This window comes from Hippocampus bargibanti, linkage group LG19 (genome assembly GCF_051943395.1).
Source record: "Hippocampus bargibanti isolate YZ-2025 linkage group LG19, ASM5194339v1, whole genome shotgun sequence".
Lineage (NCBI taxonomy): Eukaryota > Metazoa > Chordata > Actinopteri > Syngnathiformes > Syngnathidae > Hippocampus > Hippocampus bargibanti.
Genome location: NC_142752.1, coordinates 13,030,865 through 13,050,813, shown reverse-complemented (window position 1 = coordinate 13,050,813; position 19,949 = coordinate 13,030,865). Strand labels below are relative to the sequence as shown.

At 42.8% G+C, this 19,949-nt stretch overlaps 1 protein-coding gene across 3 annotated transcripts in view; it reads left to right on the top strand.

The window, feature by feature from the left end:
- dse (dermatan sulfate epimerase) overlaps nt 1-16,344 on the top strand; it is a 32,424-nt gene extending 16,080 nt beyond the window's left edge. For 2 of the 3 annotated variants that reach the window (XM_089022144.1, XM_089022146.1), the window contains 3 exons: nt 7,874-8,113; nt 8,208-8,415; nt 13,440-16,343. In XM_089022144.1, coding sequence (XP_088878270.1) covers nt 7,874-8,113; nt 8,208-8,415; nt 13,440-15,186 — 2,195 coding nt within the window. In that variant the 3' untranslated portion in view covers nt 15,187-16,343. Of the gene's footprint in view, nt 1-7,873; nt 8,114-8,207; nt 8,416-13,439 lie in introns of all 3 variants that reach the window. The other variant, XM_089022145.1, reaches the window with a different exon arrangement.
- Nucleotides 16,345-19,949: the final 3,605 nt, after the last annotated feature.

Sequence of the window (19,949 nt, the reverse complement as noted above, 5' to 3'; positions counted from 1 at the left end):
TTTTTATTACTTTCATTCTGTCTTCATGCGCTAAAACTTTTCTTTTCTTCACTTCTTGGTCTACAAATGTCACTTTTGATTTGGATTGGATTGGATTTGCCTTTATTAGTCTCGCAGTGGAGAAATTTACATTTCACAGCAGCAAAGTGATAAAAGGAATGAAAGTAGAAAAACAAAATACATGAGCTGCTGGAAAGGCAGCCACTCTCGCGGCGCCGTCTTGAAGTCAAAAGAACAAAAAACACATAATATGACAACTCAAAGACAATATTACAACACAGACACAAAGTCATTCATTCTTTAGCACTTTCTGTACTATCTTTGTTACATAAAGCAGTTCTAGATGAAAGAGGAGAGGATAAAAGCATATTTTCACCAGTGTATCAGGGACATCATGGTGGAACGTGCACGTCGACTACAAGCTAAATGTTGAAAGCAAAGACACAAAAAGAGAGTGTCTCACATTTCCACTTTGTAGCCATTTTCAGCGTTCATGCAGTGTCTAAAACTACAATAACAGTGTTCTGCTGTGCATGTGTAAACCATTGTAGCATTTGCTGTTGCTGTTTACGATCGGTAGGAGTCGCTCCAGACTTAGGCTGCCTTTGACTTTTGCGGAAGGCTTGTTTTCATTGTAGTGAATCTCATTGTGAGTCAAGGGCAGAGAAAAAAATTGCATTACTCGATTTATAATAACTATTGTCAAGAAGACTTGGATTAGTTGTATGTGTACAATGTTAAATGTTTCTCACCACATGGGGAAATTTGGGCACAGCATAATGCCTTGTTTCGAATATAACATAAAAGCCATCTTGACAATTGGCTCATTCTTTAGTTATGAAAATGTGTGCAGCGGCACCATAAGAACTTCTTGGGTTTTGGGACATATTCAAACAGACAATGTTTGGTCTGTAGGTTTTGTTTCCCATACTGTATCGAGGTGTGAAAACACATGAACACATGCTTGTGCAGTTCAAACATCCGGACCACATTCTATTTTTTAGGTGGTCTTCCAATCTTCCAATCTGTTTTCATAATTACTTATGGTTCGCTATAGGTCGGAATACTGTCGATCTGCATCAAATACAGTGATACCTCGGTTTACGAACCCCTTGGCTTACGAACTTTTCGGTTTACGAACATTAATTTTATGAAAATTTTACTTTGGCATATGAACTATTTTTCGGGATTCACACGGAGGTGCCACAATGAGTGATGTGTCGTTCGCGAACAAGCCCGTTCTCATAGCAAGAAAATGGCAGCCGGCTTGTTTTGGTACTCTATTCCCCGCACAGAGTCGTCGGTTTAAGCCACGTGAGGGGGGGTTCACAGACAGAGAGGGAGTGAAGACATTCTCCAAAAAAGAAAATGGCGGCCGGCATTTTTTTGTCCTCTATTCCCCGCCCCCAGTCTTTGGTTAAAGCCACGTGATTGGTCAAGAACTCAGCAGTGAGGGGAGGTGGTTTAAACAGACAGGTAGACGACACAGAGACAGGTAGACGACACAGAGAGAGTGACAAAATGGAAAAATGGAAAACAGTGAAATTTGGACTTGTTTCAACTTTGATAGTTCAAAGGCAGAGTGTAGACTGCAAGGTTAAAATTCCCATCAACGAGGCTCCATAAATAACCCTCACAAGCCATCTGTACACTTGATGCAAGAAGCTATCAACCCAGCTAAACAGAACACAATTGCTGTGGAACTAGGTAAAATTATCACACAGAAAGCACCTCCGAGGGATCATTCCTGAAGATGGTGAAAGAAGAAGGCTACGTTCCTCATCAAGTGTTTAATGCTGATGAAAGCGGCCACTCCATTCCATAAAGCCATCAATGACCATCACACAGGTAAATAAAACAACTTTATTATACTGTACAGTTTATTTATTTAATTATAATACCATAGCACATTTGTTATACATAAAATACGCTATATTTTGTGTAGTTTTAAGGCTTAGAAAATTAGAAAGTAGAAAATGATGTTTATGGGGACCTGGGAACGGATTACTCTCATTTTAATGGTTTCCTATGGGAAATTATTTTTTGGGATACACATTTTTCGCCTTACACACTGTCTGGGAACCAAGTAAGTTTGTAAGCCAAGGTATCACTGTACAGGATACAAGCTACTTTTTGGGTTTAACAACCCACCGTAGCCAGGCATCATGATAAATATTACCCTGTCGTAAATGGTCATCATATGTGATTCATTGTCTTCAAACACTCAAAACACACACTCCTATGGGTCATTATATTCATTGAGCGACTGTTCCAAAATTTAGAAAAATAGCATCTCAAAAACTGCATTGAATGAACTGCTCTTGTAATTATTTTACAGCTTTTACAAGATTGTGGGGGTGGAAAAAAAACTTTCTCTGCAAGTTGAAACTCTCTGAGAAATATGTAGACCTAGAAGGCAGATCAAAACGGCGGAGTTCTAGAGTGGTGGGTAGGGTGTGGGGAATGCCCTTGTGGCTATGGAAGGATTTTCTGTGCCTTTGTATTGGTTCTTGTGCAAGTCCCCGACAGTGGGTAGAGCAGTGCCGATGTATGTTGCAGTCTCCACAAGGTGGCTCCAAATCAAATTGCGATTGAGGAAAAACAGGATTGATTCGCTGTCAGAGATATGACAGTCAGACACTGTGGACAGACACTCGGAACCAGAAATATTGTCCCTCCTGCCGGCAGTAAACGCATTCATCAATGACATACGTTTGAATTCTGCGCCCCTCTGCCAAGCTATTTTTTAAGAATACATGCAAATTAAAGTGATACATTAGTAAAACATAGTTTTCACGATTAGCATGCCACGCCTCTGGACGTTCTACGCAACAACAGATGTAAGCAATAAAACATTGGGTTTCCCATGAACTGATAAGTTTGTATCCTGGCTAATGACCTCTTCATGTGAAAAGGAGTTTGACGTCCTAAATTACCCCTGTGATAAAAGACTTCCCCCAGTCGTAAATGACTCCTGTGAAAACTTCCCCAAGTCGTAAATGAGTCCTGTGAAGCTGACCGTTTAAATTGTTGTGTCCGTTGACCTGATTGACCCCAGGTTGCCCGTGACTTGTGTTGACAAAGCATAGTGTTACAACAGCATACAACAGCATGAAACTTTTAAATATGATAACTTCTCTATAATTCGCATTTGACCAAGTCTCTGTACACATTGACAAAAAAAGACATAATACAGCATTTCTCAGTGATCATTCAAAGAGCCATGTTGTTCAGATGCTACATGTCATTCTACCTTCCATGCAACCCGATAACATGATACGCTTTCCACTGTGGTAACCGCTGTCCCTGAAAAGGTTAATCTCCCTGTTGTCTCCATGTTTGCTCATAAAAATGTCATCAAGATTGAGTAGTAAATGAAGAACGTGTATCGTTCTTGTGCAACAGATCATTCGTAACATATTTTGTTCTGCCACCGTTTGTATGCTATTCATTTGAAGCAGATGCCTTCTCAAGGGTCTTCAATCCCGGTCCTCAAGGGCCAGTTTCCTGGATATTTTCCACCTCTCTGTGCTGCAAGCACATCTGCTTAAAATGATCAGATAATCAGCCAAGTCTGTAGAAGCTGGCTTGCCGATCAACATTATTTCAATTAAGTCTGTTGCAGTAGGGGCAAGATCGAAAACAGCCAGGGCCACGGGCCTCGAGGAACAGGATAGAAGCAACCGACACCTCCAGACAAGTTGTGTCCATAATTTGTAAAATCACTTCAAATGACTTGTACTTAGCATATTTTACAAAGATTCCACGGCATATAGCTATATTTTACATTTTCAGACTCGCGCTGAATATTCAGAAAGTCTTTTTTTCGAGTTGATGACATTGCCTGGTGTGACGTCACGTCTGGAACGCCCCTGAGAAAGCGGCACACAATGCATTTTGGGTACTTTGTTTGGTCTGAAAACTTCGTGTTGACCCGTGTTGATGGCAAAATTAGAAGGAAAAAACATAAATAACGCTATGGTGAATTGTTGTGTGTTGCACCAAGACTAATATTTGATACTAGTTGACACAAATTCCCAGCAGACAAATCAGCCCATTTCCAACGGAGCTTGTGCGCCATCTTGTGCATTTTCCGGGACGCTACATTGGAGTCCAGACGCCTCAAAATGATCCGGAAGGACTTCTTTAATTGATTGCAAACATTTATGCTTTCCCCTTCAGAACTATTTGAATCATATTCATCACTGGATGAGTAACAAGAAAGCGTCTTCTCCGAATCTGACCATTGTTTTTATTCTAGAGGAAGGCAAGACGTCCTGGCGTGATGTCACGAACAAGGGGAAGCGACCTTCTGAAACTCGCCATTTCCGGGGTCATTTTGAAGTAGTTTTGGGAGACTTTAATTCATTTTTATTGGAGTTTTGCATTTGACTAAAATATCAGCCTGCGTGTTTTGGGTATTTTAGATGCGAGAAAACGTTTTTCATGTCAGTTAGGAAACAAAAAAAATGGTGTCGGTTTTCCTTTAAAGGACAGCCGACATCACTTTTGTGTTTCCTAACTGATATCAGAAAAACGTTTTATATCATCTAAAATACCCAAAACACGCAGTATGATATTTTTAGTCAAATGCAAAACACCAATAAAAATGACTTAAAGTGTGCTGAAACTGCAAAAAAATTACACCGGAAGTGGCCAGTTTCAGAAGGTCCCGTCGCCTTCTTCGTGGTGTCACGCCAAGACGTCTTGCCTTGCTCGAGAATCAAAACAGTGGCTTTAGATTCGGAAAAGATGCTTTCTTGTTGCTCATCCAGTGATGAATATGATTCAAATAGTTCTGAAGAGGAAAGCATACATATTTGCAATCGATTAAAGAATTTATTCCGCAATGCATCTGGAGAGAAATGTAGTGACGATTAAAGAATTTATTGTCTCCTGGGAAGTTTTGTCAGTGAATATAAAATAGAAGTCTTGGTGCAACACACAATGATTCACCATCGTGTTATTTATGTGTTTTCCTTCTAATTTCGCCATCAACACGAAGTTTTCAGACCAAACAAAGTCCCGCAAAATGCATTGACGCCATGGAAGGACTGCTACAATGTGTCCTTTCTCGGTCAGGGGCGTTCCTTCCGTGACGTGACGTGAGGACTTGTCACCAACTCAAAAACAAGACTTTCGAAATATTCAGCGTGAGTCTTAAAACATAAAATATAGCTATATGCGGTGGAATCTTTGGCAAATACGCTCAGTAGAAGTCATTTGAAGCGATTTTACAAATTATGGACACAACTTGTCCGGAGGCGTCGGTTGTCCTTTAAATACTGTGTCTGACAAAATCTCCTCTGCAGTCTTGATGAAACATGCACTCATATGTTCATCATAGAGCGAAATGCGTGAACAAACTGTGTAGCTCATTCAGAGACTGAATGTTCTCTAGATCAGATATGGGCAAACTACGGCCCGCGGGCCACATATGGCCCGTTAGGCTTTTTAATCCGGCCCACCGAATTTGTCCAAATTATAGTAAAAACAGTCTGAAACTCATGACAAAAAGTTAGCGGACAACAGGGCAGACAACTCTGAAAGGTTGCCTGCCCGGCCATAAAGCTACCTGCCCCATATTTCACAAGTTGAAACACAATAAGACGACTAACAGCAAAAAGAAAAAAAAAAAACGTTGTCGCAAAGTATAAAGTTTTTTTTTTTTTTAGGTAAGGATGTACCTACTACAATTTGCTCCTTTGCTTAATTTACGGTAAATATCCCTTGCTGAAAATTTTGCTCCAGTTCTCCAGTTTGTCAGCAATGCAGTTTGCATTGCGTTCTCTGCTTCAAGCGACTAAGCGCCTTTTATAACTCTCAAGTACATTTTACAGTCACAGTATAATTTACGTTTACGTTTTGTAGCGTCATAAATGTTGTTAACTTCTTTTGAATCTTTCTTCTGGGCTGAGGTTCTGTGCATCTACTTCTGAAAATGACAAAATAACAACCTTATAACACTCGGGAAAGTTCGAAGCACGAAGCAGGCTTCTGATTGGCTGACGTTCCGAGTATGCAAATTTCAACTGCAGGTAGCCTATGTCTGTGTGCTTGGCAACGATACATGTGTACAGTTTGCGCGTGAAGGTGAGGGCGTCCGTGATGAGTTTGGAGAGTGCGCGGTCAGGACAATCCATCCATGATTTTGCGGAGTTTAACACAAGTAGATATGATTGAGCTTGAGTATTTCGTTGTGTAATAATATGTTTTGAAAGTGATTCCATTTGTCAATAAATGTTGATTTCTTTAACTTTGCGCCTTCGATTGAAACGTATTAAAAACAGACGCAATCTTGATAAATCGCAGTGCGTATGTTATTTTAATCTACAGTAAAGTCTCTTTATATCGATATCGGATATATCGATAGTCCCGGTTATATCGATACTATTTCTATGCACGCACGGAGAAAATTACATGCAAACAGGGTCGGATATATCGATAGTCCCGGTTATATCGATATTTTTTCGGACTCCCTTGAATATCGATATAACGAGACTTTACTGTATTTCCATTTCCTCCTCCCAGTATCTGTGAAATAGTATGTAAATGCCTTATCTTGCATATTCCTTGAGACAAATGTATGAACTGATAAGGGCTGTTTTTCACATTTGAAAGACAGTTAATAAATTGGGTTGTAGTGTTCTTACTGTGCTATGGAGTTTGCACAAACTACGTTTAAAGGACAACCGACACCTCCGGACAAGTTGTGTCCATAATTTGTAAAATCGCTTCAAATGACTTCTACTGAACGTATTTTACAAAGACTCCACCGCATATAGCTATATTTTGCGTTTTAAGACTCGCGCTGAATATTCCGGAACGCCCCTGACCGAGAAAGGCCACACTGTAGCAGTCCTTTCATCACATCAATGCATTTTGCGGTACTTTGTTTGGTCTGAAAACTTCTTGTTGATGCGTGTTGATGGCAAAATTAGAAGGAAAATACATAAATAACGCAATGGTGAATCCTTGTGTGTTGCACCAAGACAACTATTTGATATTCGCTGACACAAATTCCCAGGAGACAAATTAGCCCATTTCCAACGGAGCTTTGGCGCCATCTTCTGCATTTTCTGGGTGCGACATTGGAGTCCAGATGCCTCAAAATGACAGGGAATAACTTCTTTAATCGATTGCAAACATTTATGCTTTCCTCTTCAGAACTATTTGAATCATATTCATAATTGGATGAGTAACAAGAAAGCATGTTCTCCGAATCTTAAGCCATTGTTTTGATTCTCGAGCAAGGCAAGACGTCTTGGCGTGACACCACGAAGAAGGGGGCAGGACCTTCTGAAACTGGCCACTTCCGGGTTCAATTCGAAGTAGTTTTTAGACACTTTAAGTCATTTTATTGGTGTTTTGCATTTGACTAAAAATATCAGCCTGCATGTTTTGGGTATTTTAGATGCTATAAAACGTTTTTCTGATGTCAGTTAGGAAACAAAAATGTGGTGTCGGTTGTCTTTTAATGCTTTAGGTTTAGTATATCCGTCCCAAACACTCCCTCCAAATGCTCCTGGCCCGGCCCCTCTGTCCAATTGTAGAACCCGTTGTGGCCCGCGAGTCAAAAAGTTTGCCCACCCCTGCTCTAAATGATTCATTTCTGAATCTGCACGATCGTCAGCTCATGAGTATGTATTCACCTAAATGAACAAACGCGTTTTTAATTTTTTTTTTTTTTTTGTAGTTCAGTTTTTCGTCATACAGTGCAAAGTTTGTCATCTGATAATATGATTCCTTATGCGACCCGGACTGAATGCGTGAGTGAAATGTAAATGTCTCCGATGTGAGACTAATAAAAGATAATGTAATCTAATCTAATCTAATATTAGTCTGAGTTGAACATCACGTGTCTGTTTTCAAGGTTATCTGCAGGAGGCTTACCTTTGGACAAAGCAGGTCTTGTCCATCATGGAGAAATCAATGGTTCTTCTTCAGGATGTCACAGACGGATCCTTGTATGAAGGAGTGGCCTATGGGACTTACACAACCCGCTCGCTGTTCCAGTACATGTTTCTGGTGCAGCGTCACTTTTCTATCAGCCATTTTGATCACCCATGGCTCCTAAAACACTTTAATTTCCTGTACAAGACCATCCTTCCCGGTAATTTGCTCATGAACATGTCCATTTTGTTGCTTTATTGTGATATAATGCACGTCAAAATTGTTGCTGTTGACAAAACCTCTCTTTTTTTTAGGATTTCAAAGAACTGTTGCTATTGCTGATTCAAATTACAACTGGTTTTACGGACCGGAAAGCCAGCTAGTTTTCTTGGACCGTTTTGTAATGCGTAACGGTAGTGGGAACTGGCTCGCAGAGCTGATTCATCAAAACAGAGTGACAGATGGCATTGGACAAGCTGGCAAAGGCCAGCGGTGGTGTACGCTGCACACAGAATTCATCTGGTGAGTTTTGGAAAATATCAAAGTCAAAGTCAGCTTTATTGTCAAATATGCTTATGTGCATGACATACAGCACAGATGAAATTACTGTCCTCTCGGACCCAGCGTCCAAGGCACTTATAATGACTTTAACAAACATAATAAACACGAAAATATGTTAGTGTGTGTGTGTGTGTGTGTGTGTGTGTGTGTGTGTGTGTGTGCGTGCGTGCGAGCGCGCGTGTGTGTGTGCGTGCGTGCGTGTGTGTGTGTGTGTGTGTGTGTGTGTGTGTGTGTGTGTGTGTGTGTGTGTGTGTGCCTCGACTGGGATCACCACCTTATCGTGGTGAGGCACTTTGCGCGTCTCCGTGACCCCGAGAGCTATGTCGGCTGGAGTCTTGTACTCCTGGCTGGGTCACCCAAGCCGAACAGGTCGGAGGGTAGAGGCCAGACAAAGAGTGATCCCAAATCCGCACCCAGGGGTAGGCGTAGGCGGAGTCCAACAGATCGGACCACCGGCAGCCCCTTGCAACCGCACTCACCTGAAGGTCGTCTCGAGTCTTCACTCTTGCCACTGGAATACAGTGAGTGCGGCCAAGTATGTGGGGGAAGGAATTGCGCGCCCCGTCCCTCACACTAAATCCACTAGTAGCGCAGGTTTCAGCTTCCACCATATAAGTCCACTGGCTATAGGATAAAGTGACGGGGGCAGGTCATGGATGTGACTGGAAGCTTCTAGCTTGAATCCTACACAGGGGCGGTACAGGATTGATGGTCGTTGCGAAGATGGGATGGAGCAACATTATCCTTCGGCAGCATCCTGTGCGTCTGAGCAGCCCTATTCAGGGTCCGCACTGCTCACCCCTTATAGGGGAAGGGTCTAGAAAAGGTGACCTAAACATTGCTTGTTCCACCACACCTGGGTGGCCCGCCGCAGCCACCAAGGCATCCCCCCTCTGCGGTCGAAAACGAAATATAATCAAACCCATGACTATGAACCTGGCTTCCTGGAATGTTCGCACCCTCCTCGATGCTCGAGACGGGATGGAGAGACCTCGAAGACGAACTGCCCTCATCGCACATGAGCTAAGGAGGTACAACATCGATATTGGCGCACTCAGTGAGACTCGGTTCTCAGGCGAGGATTCACTCACAGAAGTTGGTGAAGGTTACACCTTCTTCTGGAAGGGTCTCCCAGAGAATGAGCGAAGACTCCATGGAGTTGGCTTTGCTGTGAAAAGCAGCTTACTCAGTAACATCCCCGAGTCCCCCCAAGGCATCAGTGAACGGCTTATGACCTGGCGTATTCCCCTGGTAAAAGGTCGCTTCGCAACTTTAATCAGCGCCTATGCTCCCACCTTGGATGCTGACGATAACACCAAAGATGCCTTCTACGAGTCCCTGGATGCTACCATATCCAAAATCCCTGCCTCTGATAAACTTGTTCTGATGGGTGACTTCAATGCCCGAGTAGGTACTGATGCCAGGCTCTGGAAACAAGTAATCGGAAGGCACGGGACGGGGAAAATAAACAGCAATGGCCTCCGACTCCTCACTCTGTGCTCTGAGCATCAGTTGATTGTAAATAACACCATCTTTCAGCTGAAAAAGAAATACATCACATCATGGATGCACCCCAGGTCCAAACATTGGCACTTACTGGACTACATCATCACAAGGCAACGAGACCAAAATGATGTCTGCATCACGCGGGCCATGCGTGGGGCTGAATGCTGGACTGATCATCGACTGATCAAGTCCAGGCTCAAGCTGAGAATTCGACCTCCTCATAAGAAACAGCAGCCCCAAAGGCGTCTTAACACCAGGGCCCTGGAGTCCCCAGAATGTGCAGCCAGCTACCGCCACAAGCTGGCAGAGGGACTTGCCAGCCTGGACAACGACACCAGTAACGGTGACCTTGATGTTGAAAGCAGGTGGAAAAAATTGAGGACAACAATTCATCAAGCTGCCTCTGAGACCATCGGCTTCACTCAGAAACGTCATCAAGACTGGTTCGATAACAGCTCAGCTGCCATACAGGAGCTTCTGGAAGCCAAGCGCAAAGCCCATACCACACTTCTCTCCAACCCTCATTCTCCACTTCTCCTCTCTCACTACAAGGCCATCCGTGGTGAAACACAGAAACAGCTGAGGATGATGGAGAACAAGTGGTGGCTCAGCAAGGCCCAAGAAATCCAGAGGCATGCAGACAACAACAACACACACGCCTTCTATGATGCTGTAAAATCCCTGCACGGCCCACGAAGACAACACATTGTCCCAGTTAAATCTGCAGACGGTTCTGTACTACTGAAGGACAAACAGCTAATACTTGAGCGCTGGGCAGAGCACTTTGACTCCCTGCTCAACCAAGTAAACCCTTCAGACACATTTGTCCTTGACTCCCTCCCAGAGCTTCCAACAGTTCCCTCCCTTGATGAACCTCCTCAGTTCACAGAGGTCCTCTCTGCAATCCGGAGCCTTAAAAACAACAAAAGCCCTGGCCCTGATGGACTTCCAGCTGAGGTCTTCAAGAGCGGCGGTTATCTCCTGACACGGAAGCTTTACCACCTCATCTGCAACATCTGGCAAAACGGGACACTTCCTCAGGAATGGAAAGACAGCAACATTGTCACCATTTACAAAAGGAAGGGGGACAAGTCAGTCTGTGGCAACAGCCGTGGCATCTCCCTACTTTCTGTTGCTGGCAAGATTCTTGCAAAAGTAATGCTGTTCCGTCTTACATCGCACATTACCGAAGACATCCTCCCAGAGACACAATGCGGCTTCAGGAAGGATCGAAGCACTCTGGACATGATCTTCGCTGCGCGCCAAGTTCAGGAGAAATGCAAGGAACAAAATAAGGACCTCTATATCACCTTCATTGACCTTACAAAGGCATTTGACACAGTTAACCGTGACATTCTCTGGACCATACTGCAGAAATTTGGCGTCCCCTCCAAATTTCTCGGCATCCTAAAACAGTTCCACAGCGGCATGCAAGCAACTGTACTTGTTGGTGGCCAGCAATCTTCCCCGTTCCCTGTGGAAGTCGGGGTGAAGCAGGGCTGTGTACTGGCCCCTGCTATATTCAACCTGTTCCTGATGGCAGCTACGCTCCTCTTCCATAAGTCCATCCAGGAAGGTGGCGGCGTACAAATCCAATTCCGCCTGGATGGTAACCTGTTTAACATCAGACGCCTACAGGCCAAGACCAAGACCCTGATCAGCGGCATCCACGAGCTACAGTATGCAGATGATTGTGCTCTGCTGGCCCACAGCCCAGCTGCCATGCAAAATGCCCTTGATACCATGTCCTCCGTCTACCGATCACTCGGTCTCGTGATCAATGTAACCAAAACGGAGGTCATGGCAAAAGAGAGTTCTCCAACCCCAGCGTTCACCCTCAGTGGCACACCCCTCAAGGTTGTCCAACAATTCAGCTACCTCGGCAGCATTCTAACACCCTCCTGTCTAATTGATGATGACGTCCGGGCCCGCATCCATCAAGCCTCCAAAGCTTTTGGCAGATTGCGTACTCGTGTGTTCGAAAACAACCACTTAAGAACTCCAACAAAAGTCGCAGTCTACCAAGCAGTGTGTGTGTCCACGCTACTATATGGCGCAGAAGCCTGGACCGTCTATCGACGCCATGTGAGACGCCTTGATGCATTCCACATCAGGTGCCTCCAACGAATCCTTGGCATCACCTGGCAGGATCGTGTTCCACACACCGACATCCTTCAACGCACTGCCTCCACCAGTATCGAGGCCATACTGGCAAAGAGGCAACTTCGGTGGGTTGGACATGTCATCCGGATGCCTAGCTGCCGCTTGCCTCGACAGGTGCTTTATGGACAACTCTTGTCAGCGAAGAGGAACCCTGGTGGTCCTAAGCTGCGATACAAAGACCAGCTTAAACAGACTCTAAAGAACTGCAACATCAAGCCCAGCGATCTGGAGTCTGCTGCAGCGAACAGGCCACTGTGGCGCTCCTTATGCCACGAAGGGGTGACACAACTTGAAGACAAGCGCACCCAGAGGAGGATCGTGCGGCACGAGCAAAGACACCTTTGTGCTGCTTCAGTACCGCCTCGCCAGCCCGGTCCTGGCCTCACATGTCCTGAATGTGGCAGGATTTGTGGCTCCAGAATCGGGCTTCATAGTCACCTACAGTGGCATCGCCGCCAGCGCCAATAACCACTGTCCAATACCCCACAAAGCAATGGAAGCGACGTCATCCTCGACTTCGATGGACTGCCAAGAGAGAGAGAGAGAGAGTGTGTGTGTGTACGTGTACACGCATGTGCGTGTCCGCAGGCGTGAAGGAGCCTATCCCAGCTGTTGTCGGGTAATAGGTGAAGGACACCGTTTCAAAAGCAAATATGATTGGTTCAGTTCTTGACAAAATGCCAGGCAAAAACCTCTTCTGAGAAAGAACATGAACTAAAGGGGGAAAAAATGATGAGAATATAATTAAATGAAATAACCACTATTTTAATTCTTCCTCCTTGGTTTTTTACATTTTACACAACTCTCATTTATTGTACAGAAAGCATATTCTCCGAATCTAAAGCCATTGTTTTGATTCTCCAGCAATGCAAGACGTCTTGGCGTGACGTCACGAACTGTGGACGGGACTTTCTGAAAATGCCCAATTCGCAGCTCAATTTTTTGCAGATTATGGACACTTTAAGTCATTTTTATTGGTGTTTTGCATTTGAATAAAAATATCATACTGTGTGTTTTGGGTATTTTAGATGCTATAAAAGTTTTTCTGATGTGAGTTAGGAAACAAAAAAGTGACGTTGGTTGTCCTTTAAGTGGTCTGGAAAATGGATGTATGGATTTATATATTTTGATACATTTTAGAAAACATGTGTTTGAATTTAATATTAGAGTTTTTAAACTGCGTCTCTACTCTTTTAGTTAAGAAATTTCTTCCACAACCAATTTGTTTCATAAGTATAGGTACCAATGTATTTCCTTTTAAATCTTTTTTTACCCCATGATATTCTCACGATCGTCAATTCTATTTTTTGTTTTAGGTACGACCCGAGTCTTAATCCGAAGCCTCCATTGGATTTTGGGACATCTCAGCTGCATTACTTCGAAGACTGGGGTGTGGTGACCTATGGCAGCGCTTTACCGACTGGCACCAACCACTCCTTTCTTTCCTTCAAGTCAGGGAAGCTCGGGGGACGTGCAATTTTTGATATTGTTCACAAGAGCAAATACAAAGAATGGGTTAAAGGTTGGAGAAACTTTAATGCTGGCCACGAACATCCTGATCAGAACACTTTCACATTTGTGCCCAATGGGATACCATTCATCACTGAGGCACTATATGGTCCCAAATACACTTTGTTGAATAATGCAGTATTGTTTGGTCCAGCCCTTACAGGGAGTTGTTTTAAACCATGGGCTGGCCAGGTAACAGAAGCCTGTGACTCCAAGTGGCTAAAATACAAAGTGGGGCCTGCTGCTGATGCTCATGGCAAAGTTGAGGCAGCCATGGAGAAAAAAGGAATGGTTTTCATTCGCGGGGAAGGACACTGCGCTTATAACCCAGACCTAAAAATCCGAAAATTCCAGAGAAACATCCTCCTCCTTCACCCACAGCTTTTACTTGTACTTGACCATATTCATTTGGAACCCAATAGTCCGTCCAGGGCCATGAGCACATTCTTTCACAATACAGAACTGCCATTCAAGGATATAAAAGTCGGCGACATGAACGGAGCATTTGTGTCTCACGATGGAGAAAAATATCAAATGTTCTGGATGGATGACACCGGTTCCAGTCATCAGGGTGTCGTCGGTTACTGGCGTTATCCACAAGGGTATCCATATAATGGCTCGAATTATGTCAACGTCACAATGCCATTAAGATCTCCTCACACTCGAGTCGCTTACATATTTTTTGGACCGGGTGTGGCTCTTACCAGCTTCAGCCTGCGTGGTGATGACCAAAGAGTGGATATTTTCCTGAACACCAAGGAGCATGAATACACAATTTACCTGCTGACTGGCGAAGTCACCACCAAGCCTCTTTTTGCCATGGTGATGATGGACCAAAAGAAGATAGTGTTTGAGAAACGGTCCACTCCAGCCGACAGCTCACCTGTGGAAGTCGAGGAATATGTCAACCTGATGGAGGACAATCTTCAGCATGTCAAACCAGTCTTTCAGCAGATGGAGCGCCATATTCTTGGAAAGGTACTGAATACAGACAACTTTCGTAAGACTGCAGAACGCCTGCTCCAGTTCTCAGATAAAAAGAAAACAGAGGAGGTCATCGAGAAGATGTTCGCCTTGTCCAACAAACACACCAAGGATAAGATGGGAAAGAAAATGAACCTTGTAGAGAAGCTCTCGGAAAATCTTCCAGACATTTTTACACAGATCGAGATCAGTGAAAAGAAAGTGAGGCAAAGGACGTCGAAGCTTGTATATGAGGACAGTCCAGAAGAGGGAGATACAGACTCGCAAGCCATTATAGAATCTGCGGATAGCCACAAAAACAGGAAGGGCGGCTTTGTGAAAGGCAGAAAATTCAAAGAGGTCAATATATTGGTGACGACCGGGAGTGAGAGCGTCAGCAGTGCGGCCTCTTCCATAAGACTCTTTCTACTCTTGAACACAGCCACTTTCTTTTTGCTACTGGCGATCTTATTGACTCGCTTTCACAGAGGCCGAAGCATACACACACAGAGATGTTTTTATACCATCCTTATGATCGACTGCTTGATCTTACTGTACCTCTACTCATCCTGCTCTCACATTCAATGTTAACATCATGCGTTGGAGTTGTCGAGCTGGAAATGCGAGTCGCAAAGCACCAATTAGAACTCTTCTGGTGTCATGATGGCAGGCAATGTTGGGCAAGGTAATTTCCGATGAGTTATATACAGTGATACCCTGGTTTACGAACCCCTTGGCTTACGAACTTTTCAGTTTACGAATGTTAAAATTATGAAAATTTTACCTTGGCATTCAAACTTTTTTCGTACACGGAGCTGCCTCAATGAGTGATGTGTCATTCGCGAACGAGCCCGTTCTTCTAACAATAAAATGGCAGCCGACTTTCTTTGGCCTCTATTCCCCGTCCCCAGTCTTTGCTTAAAGCCACGTGATTGGTCAAGAACGCAGCAGTGAGGGGAGGTGGTTTAAACATTAAAGAGACAGGCATACGACAGAGAGAGACTGACAAAAAAGGATAGAAAAATGTGACATTTGGTCTCGTTTCAACTTTGATAGTTCAAAGGCAGAGTGTAGACTTCAAGGTTGAAATTCCCATCAATCAGGCTCCACAAATAACCCGCGCTAGCCATCAGTTCAATTTGAAATGAAGAGACAAGCAAGGAATCCAGCTATTAATGATGTTTGTAGTGTGTCTGCTTGCATCTGTTGCTGTTGCAATATCACAACTTCCAAGATGTACAACCCAGAGCTCCTTGAGACACTTTATGCAAAAAGCTATCCATTCCATCAATCCATCACGGATCATTCTCTTTTTAATGGTTAATTTTTGGGATACACACTTTTCGCCTTAAACACTGTCTGGGAACCAATTAAGTTCGTAAGCCAAGGTATCACTGTATACTGTATAGCCTTTTGATTGGCTGGCAACCAATTCAGGGTGTCCCCCCGCCTGGGATATATATATATATATATATATATATATATATATATATATATATATATATATATATATATATATATATATATATATATATATATACACACACACACACAGTAAAGTCTCGTTATATCGATATCGGATATATCGATAGTCCCGGTTATATCGATACTATTTCTATGCACGCACGGAGAAAATTACATGCGAACAGGGTCGGATATATCGATAGTCCCGGTTATATCGATATTTTTTCGGACTCCCTTGAATATCGATATAACGAGACTTTACTGTATATATATATATATATATATATATATATATATATATATATATATATATATATATATATATATATATATATATATATATATATATATATATATATATATATATATATATATATAAATATAAGATCATCGGTTCAAAAAGAAACTAGTTCTGTCTTTTTTTCCTGAAAGTGTTATTGCTTGAATGCTCTTGTTTAAATGAACCAAATTAAAACTAAAACAGGACTCTATACTTGAATATGCTAGCACAAATGCAAACCAAATAAGGGACCATGCCGAGGTCTGAAGTAAGCTTTCACACACACACGCTCGAAACAAAAGCCCTTTCTCTCTTAGGCTTTGCGGGAAATGAGTCCAGAACCCACGGGTAGACAAAATGAACTCAGACAGGTTTTATTTTCAGATTTTATTGTAATTGTGTAGTACTCATGCCAGCAGGACTGCAGCAGCTACGAAATGCCTTATTCTTCAAGACAAGCAAAACTTCTAACGTGAGGCAGGGATCTTTCATTTAGATTCATGTCCTCCAACGGTCCCGCTGAGCTGCGCAACTGCGTACTAGCCCTACACTTATTGTACAAGCAACCTATCCATGAATGCAATGAATGAGATGTACAACTTCATTTTTTTATCAAAATTTGTGCTGAGTGTCCAGTGAGTGACAGGTATCCAGCCAATCACACAATCCAATGCAAAGACGCTTTGCGGAATTTAGAGTATGTGACATTGTTCTCTGCTTCAAAAAAAGTGACACGTTGAGCATAAAATTAATTTGAATGATATAAAGACTCAAGGTGGGGAATGGGAGTGGTATAAGATTGCGGGAGAGTGCAAAGGACTCGGAGGGAAAGAAATGGATGTCACACAGAAATAAAACCCTCGAGCTAGTTCAAGTTCTAATTGACTAGATTTTACTTGCCATTAAAATGAAGTTACCAAAGATTGGATTGGAGTTGGTTGTATTTCTATTAAATGTGTAATGATATTGCATTATTTTTCTATATAAAAAAACGCTCGTAGGAACAATATTTCAATTCATAAAATCAGCTTTTTTTGTCACATTTTCAGGTAGTGGTGTGCCATTTTTTTTTTTATGAAATAAATGTGCAGTGGCTCGAAAAGGTTGGACAAAAGCTGTTCTAATGTATACCTGACTGTAAAACACAATAATTATACACGATGTATGTATGTCAGCAGTGTCTGAAACTCACGACAAAAAGTTAGCGGACACCAGGTCAGACAACACTGAAAAGTTGCCTCCCCGGCCATAAAGTTGCCTGCCCCATTTTTCACAACTTGAAACACAATAAGACAAAACCCATTGTTGCAAAGTATTAAGGATTTTTTATTAAGAATGTACCTACCACAAATGCTCCCTTGCTTAATTTATGGTAAATATCATATGTTGATGATTTTGCTCCAGTTGTTGTTTGTCCATACACTCTTCGTCATGTTGCACAATGCAATGTTTGCGTTGCGTCAACTGCTCCAAGCCACGTGAACTCCTCTTTTCACGATGCTTTTAAGAATAATACATTTAATTTTGAAGTGCCTTTCAAAATTGTCAAGGACACTTTACAATCAAATTTACAGTCACGGGATAATGTATGTATATGTTTTGTAGCGTCATAAATTTTGTTAGCTTCTTTTGAATCTTTCATCTGGGGCTGAGGTTCTGTGCATCTACTTTGGAAAAAGATACGCAAATGCACGACCTTATAATGCTCGGAAAAGTCCGGAAGCATGAACCAGGCTTCTGGTTGGCTGCCGTGCCGAGTATGCAAACTGCCAAATAGAAATCTAGATAGATAGTTATCTAGCTAGATAGCTATCTATCTATGTAGCTAGATAGCTAGCTAGATAGCTAGCTAGCTAGATAGATCGATAGATAGATAGATAGATAGATAGATAGATAGATAGATAGATAGATAGATAGATAGATAGATAGATAGATAGATAGATAGATAGATAGATAGTATATGTGTAACGGAGTTGTGCGCTTAGATTATTAAATTATGAAGGAAGTGACGCAACGGCGCACAGTGTGGCACTATGTCCCGCCCATAGTTTCCAGAACAATCTCGAGGAGATTCAGGAAATAAAAGAAATAAAAAGACACATCCACGCGTCTCGTCTTCATTAATACGGCAGCATCGTGGAGATGAAGACAGTCACTGTTCTGACGGCCGTCACATTGGTGCCGTGACCCGGATCACAAGTGACTCTCCACTTCGGACCGGGACCGCGATGCTGCACAATGAAGACGCTGTGCAGTCCCATCACTCGGTGGACGGTGTGTCGACCCCCGTTTTGGAAATACATGTAGAGTGTTAATTGTCTACCTGCTGTTTTGCAATTAGTGTGCTTTTTTTTTCATGTCCGTGTTTTTGTGTGTTAAGTCTAAGAATGAGCTCCTTACAAGTAACAAGTAGCACACCTTTGAATGAGTGTGTTGGTAGAGGTAGAGGCTTCCCAACCGTGTAACAGTTGTGTAGTGCAATCCAGAGTGGTGTAGGTTGTACAGAGGGGAATGGGCAGGTTCAAGCTGAGGCCACTTATGTTAGTGGGGACAGAGTTCCTTCCCAGACCCAGTGCAGTGCATCTACGACGAGCGCACAGACCACTGATACACCAGCAACAGATACCTTTCTCCAGTCTGTCACAGTTATGTAGTGCTATGCAGGGTGATGTAGTTTGTACAGAGGGGAATGGGCAGGTGCTAGCTGAGGCCACTTATGTTAGTGGGGACAGAGTTCCTTCCCAAATCCAGTACAGTGCATCTCCGACGAGCGCACAGACCCTGACACACCGGCGACAGATCCCTTACTCCAGTCACCTGACGTAGTTGGTCAGATGAGTGACATAATTAGACAGCATTTTTGTACATCCTTGCCCGATAACCTTGTCTATTTTGCCTGTTGGTCTTTCTGTTGTCTTCCGTGTGTATGTTGCCTCACTTCTGCATAATTTAAGGGGGGTGTATGTAACGGAGTTGTGCGCTTAGATTATTAAATTATGAAGGAAGTGACGCAACGGCGCACAGTGTGGCACTATGTCCCCCCCATAGTTTCCAGAACAATCTCGAGGAGATTCAGGAAATAAAAGAAATAAAGACACATCCACGCGTCTCGTCTTCATTAATACGGCAGCATCGTGGAGATGAAGACAGTCACTGTTCTGACGCCCGTCACATATTGCGTATATGTATATACAGTAAAGTCTCGTTATATCGATATTCAAGGGAGTCCGAAAAAATATCGATATAACCGGGACTATCGATATATCCGACCCTGTTTGCATGTAATTTTCTCCGTACGTGCATAGAAATAGTATCGATATAACCGGGACTATCGATACATCCGATATCGATATAACGAGACTTTACTGTATATATATGTGTGTAGATATAGATATAGTAATAACACATTACATTTTAAGCACCTTTCAAAGATCTCAAGGACACTTTACAGCAGGGGTGCTCACACTTTTTCAGCATACGAGCTACTTATAAAAACTACCAGGTCAAAATGATCTACCCATGACAAAAATGCAAAACATAATTATTTTCAAATGTTTTAAGGATTCTTTGTATGTACAATGTATGTTGATGCACCTCGCATAACTGAATA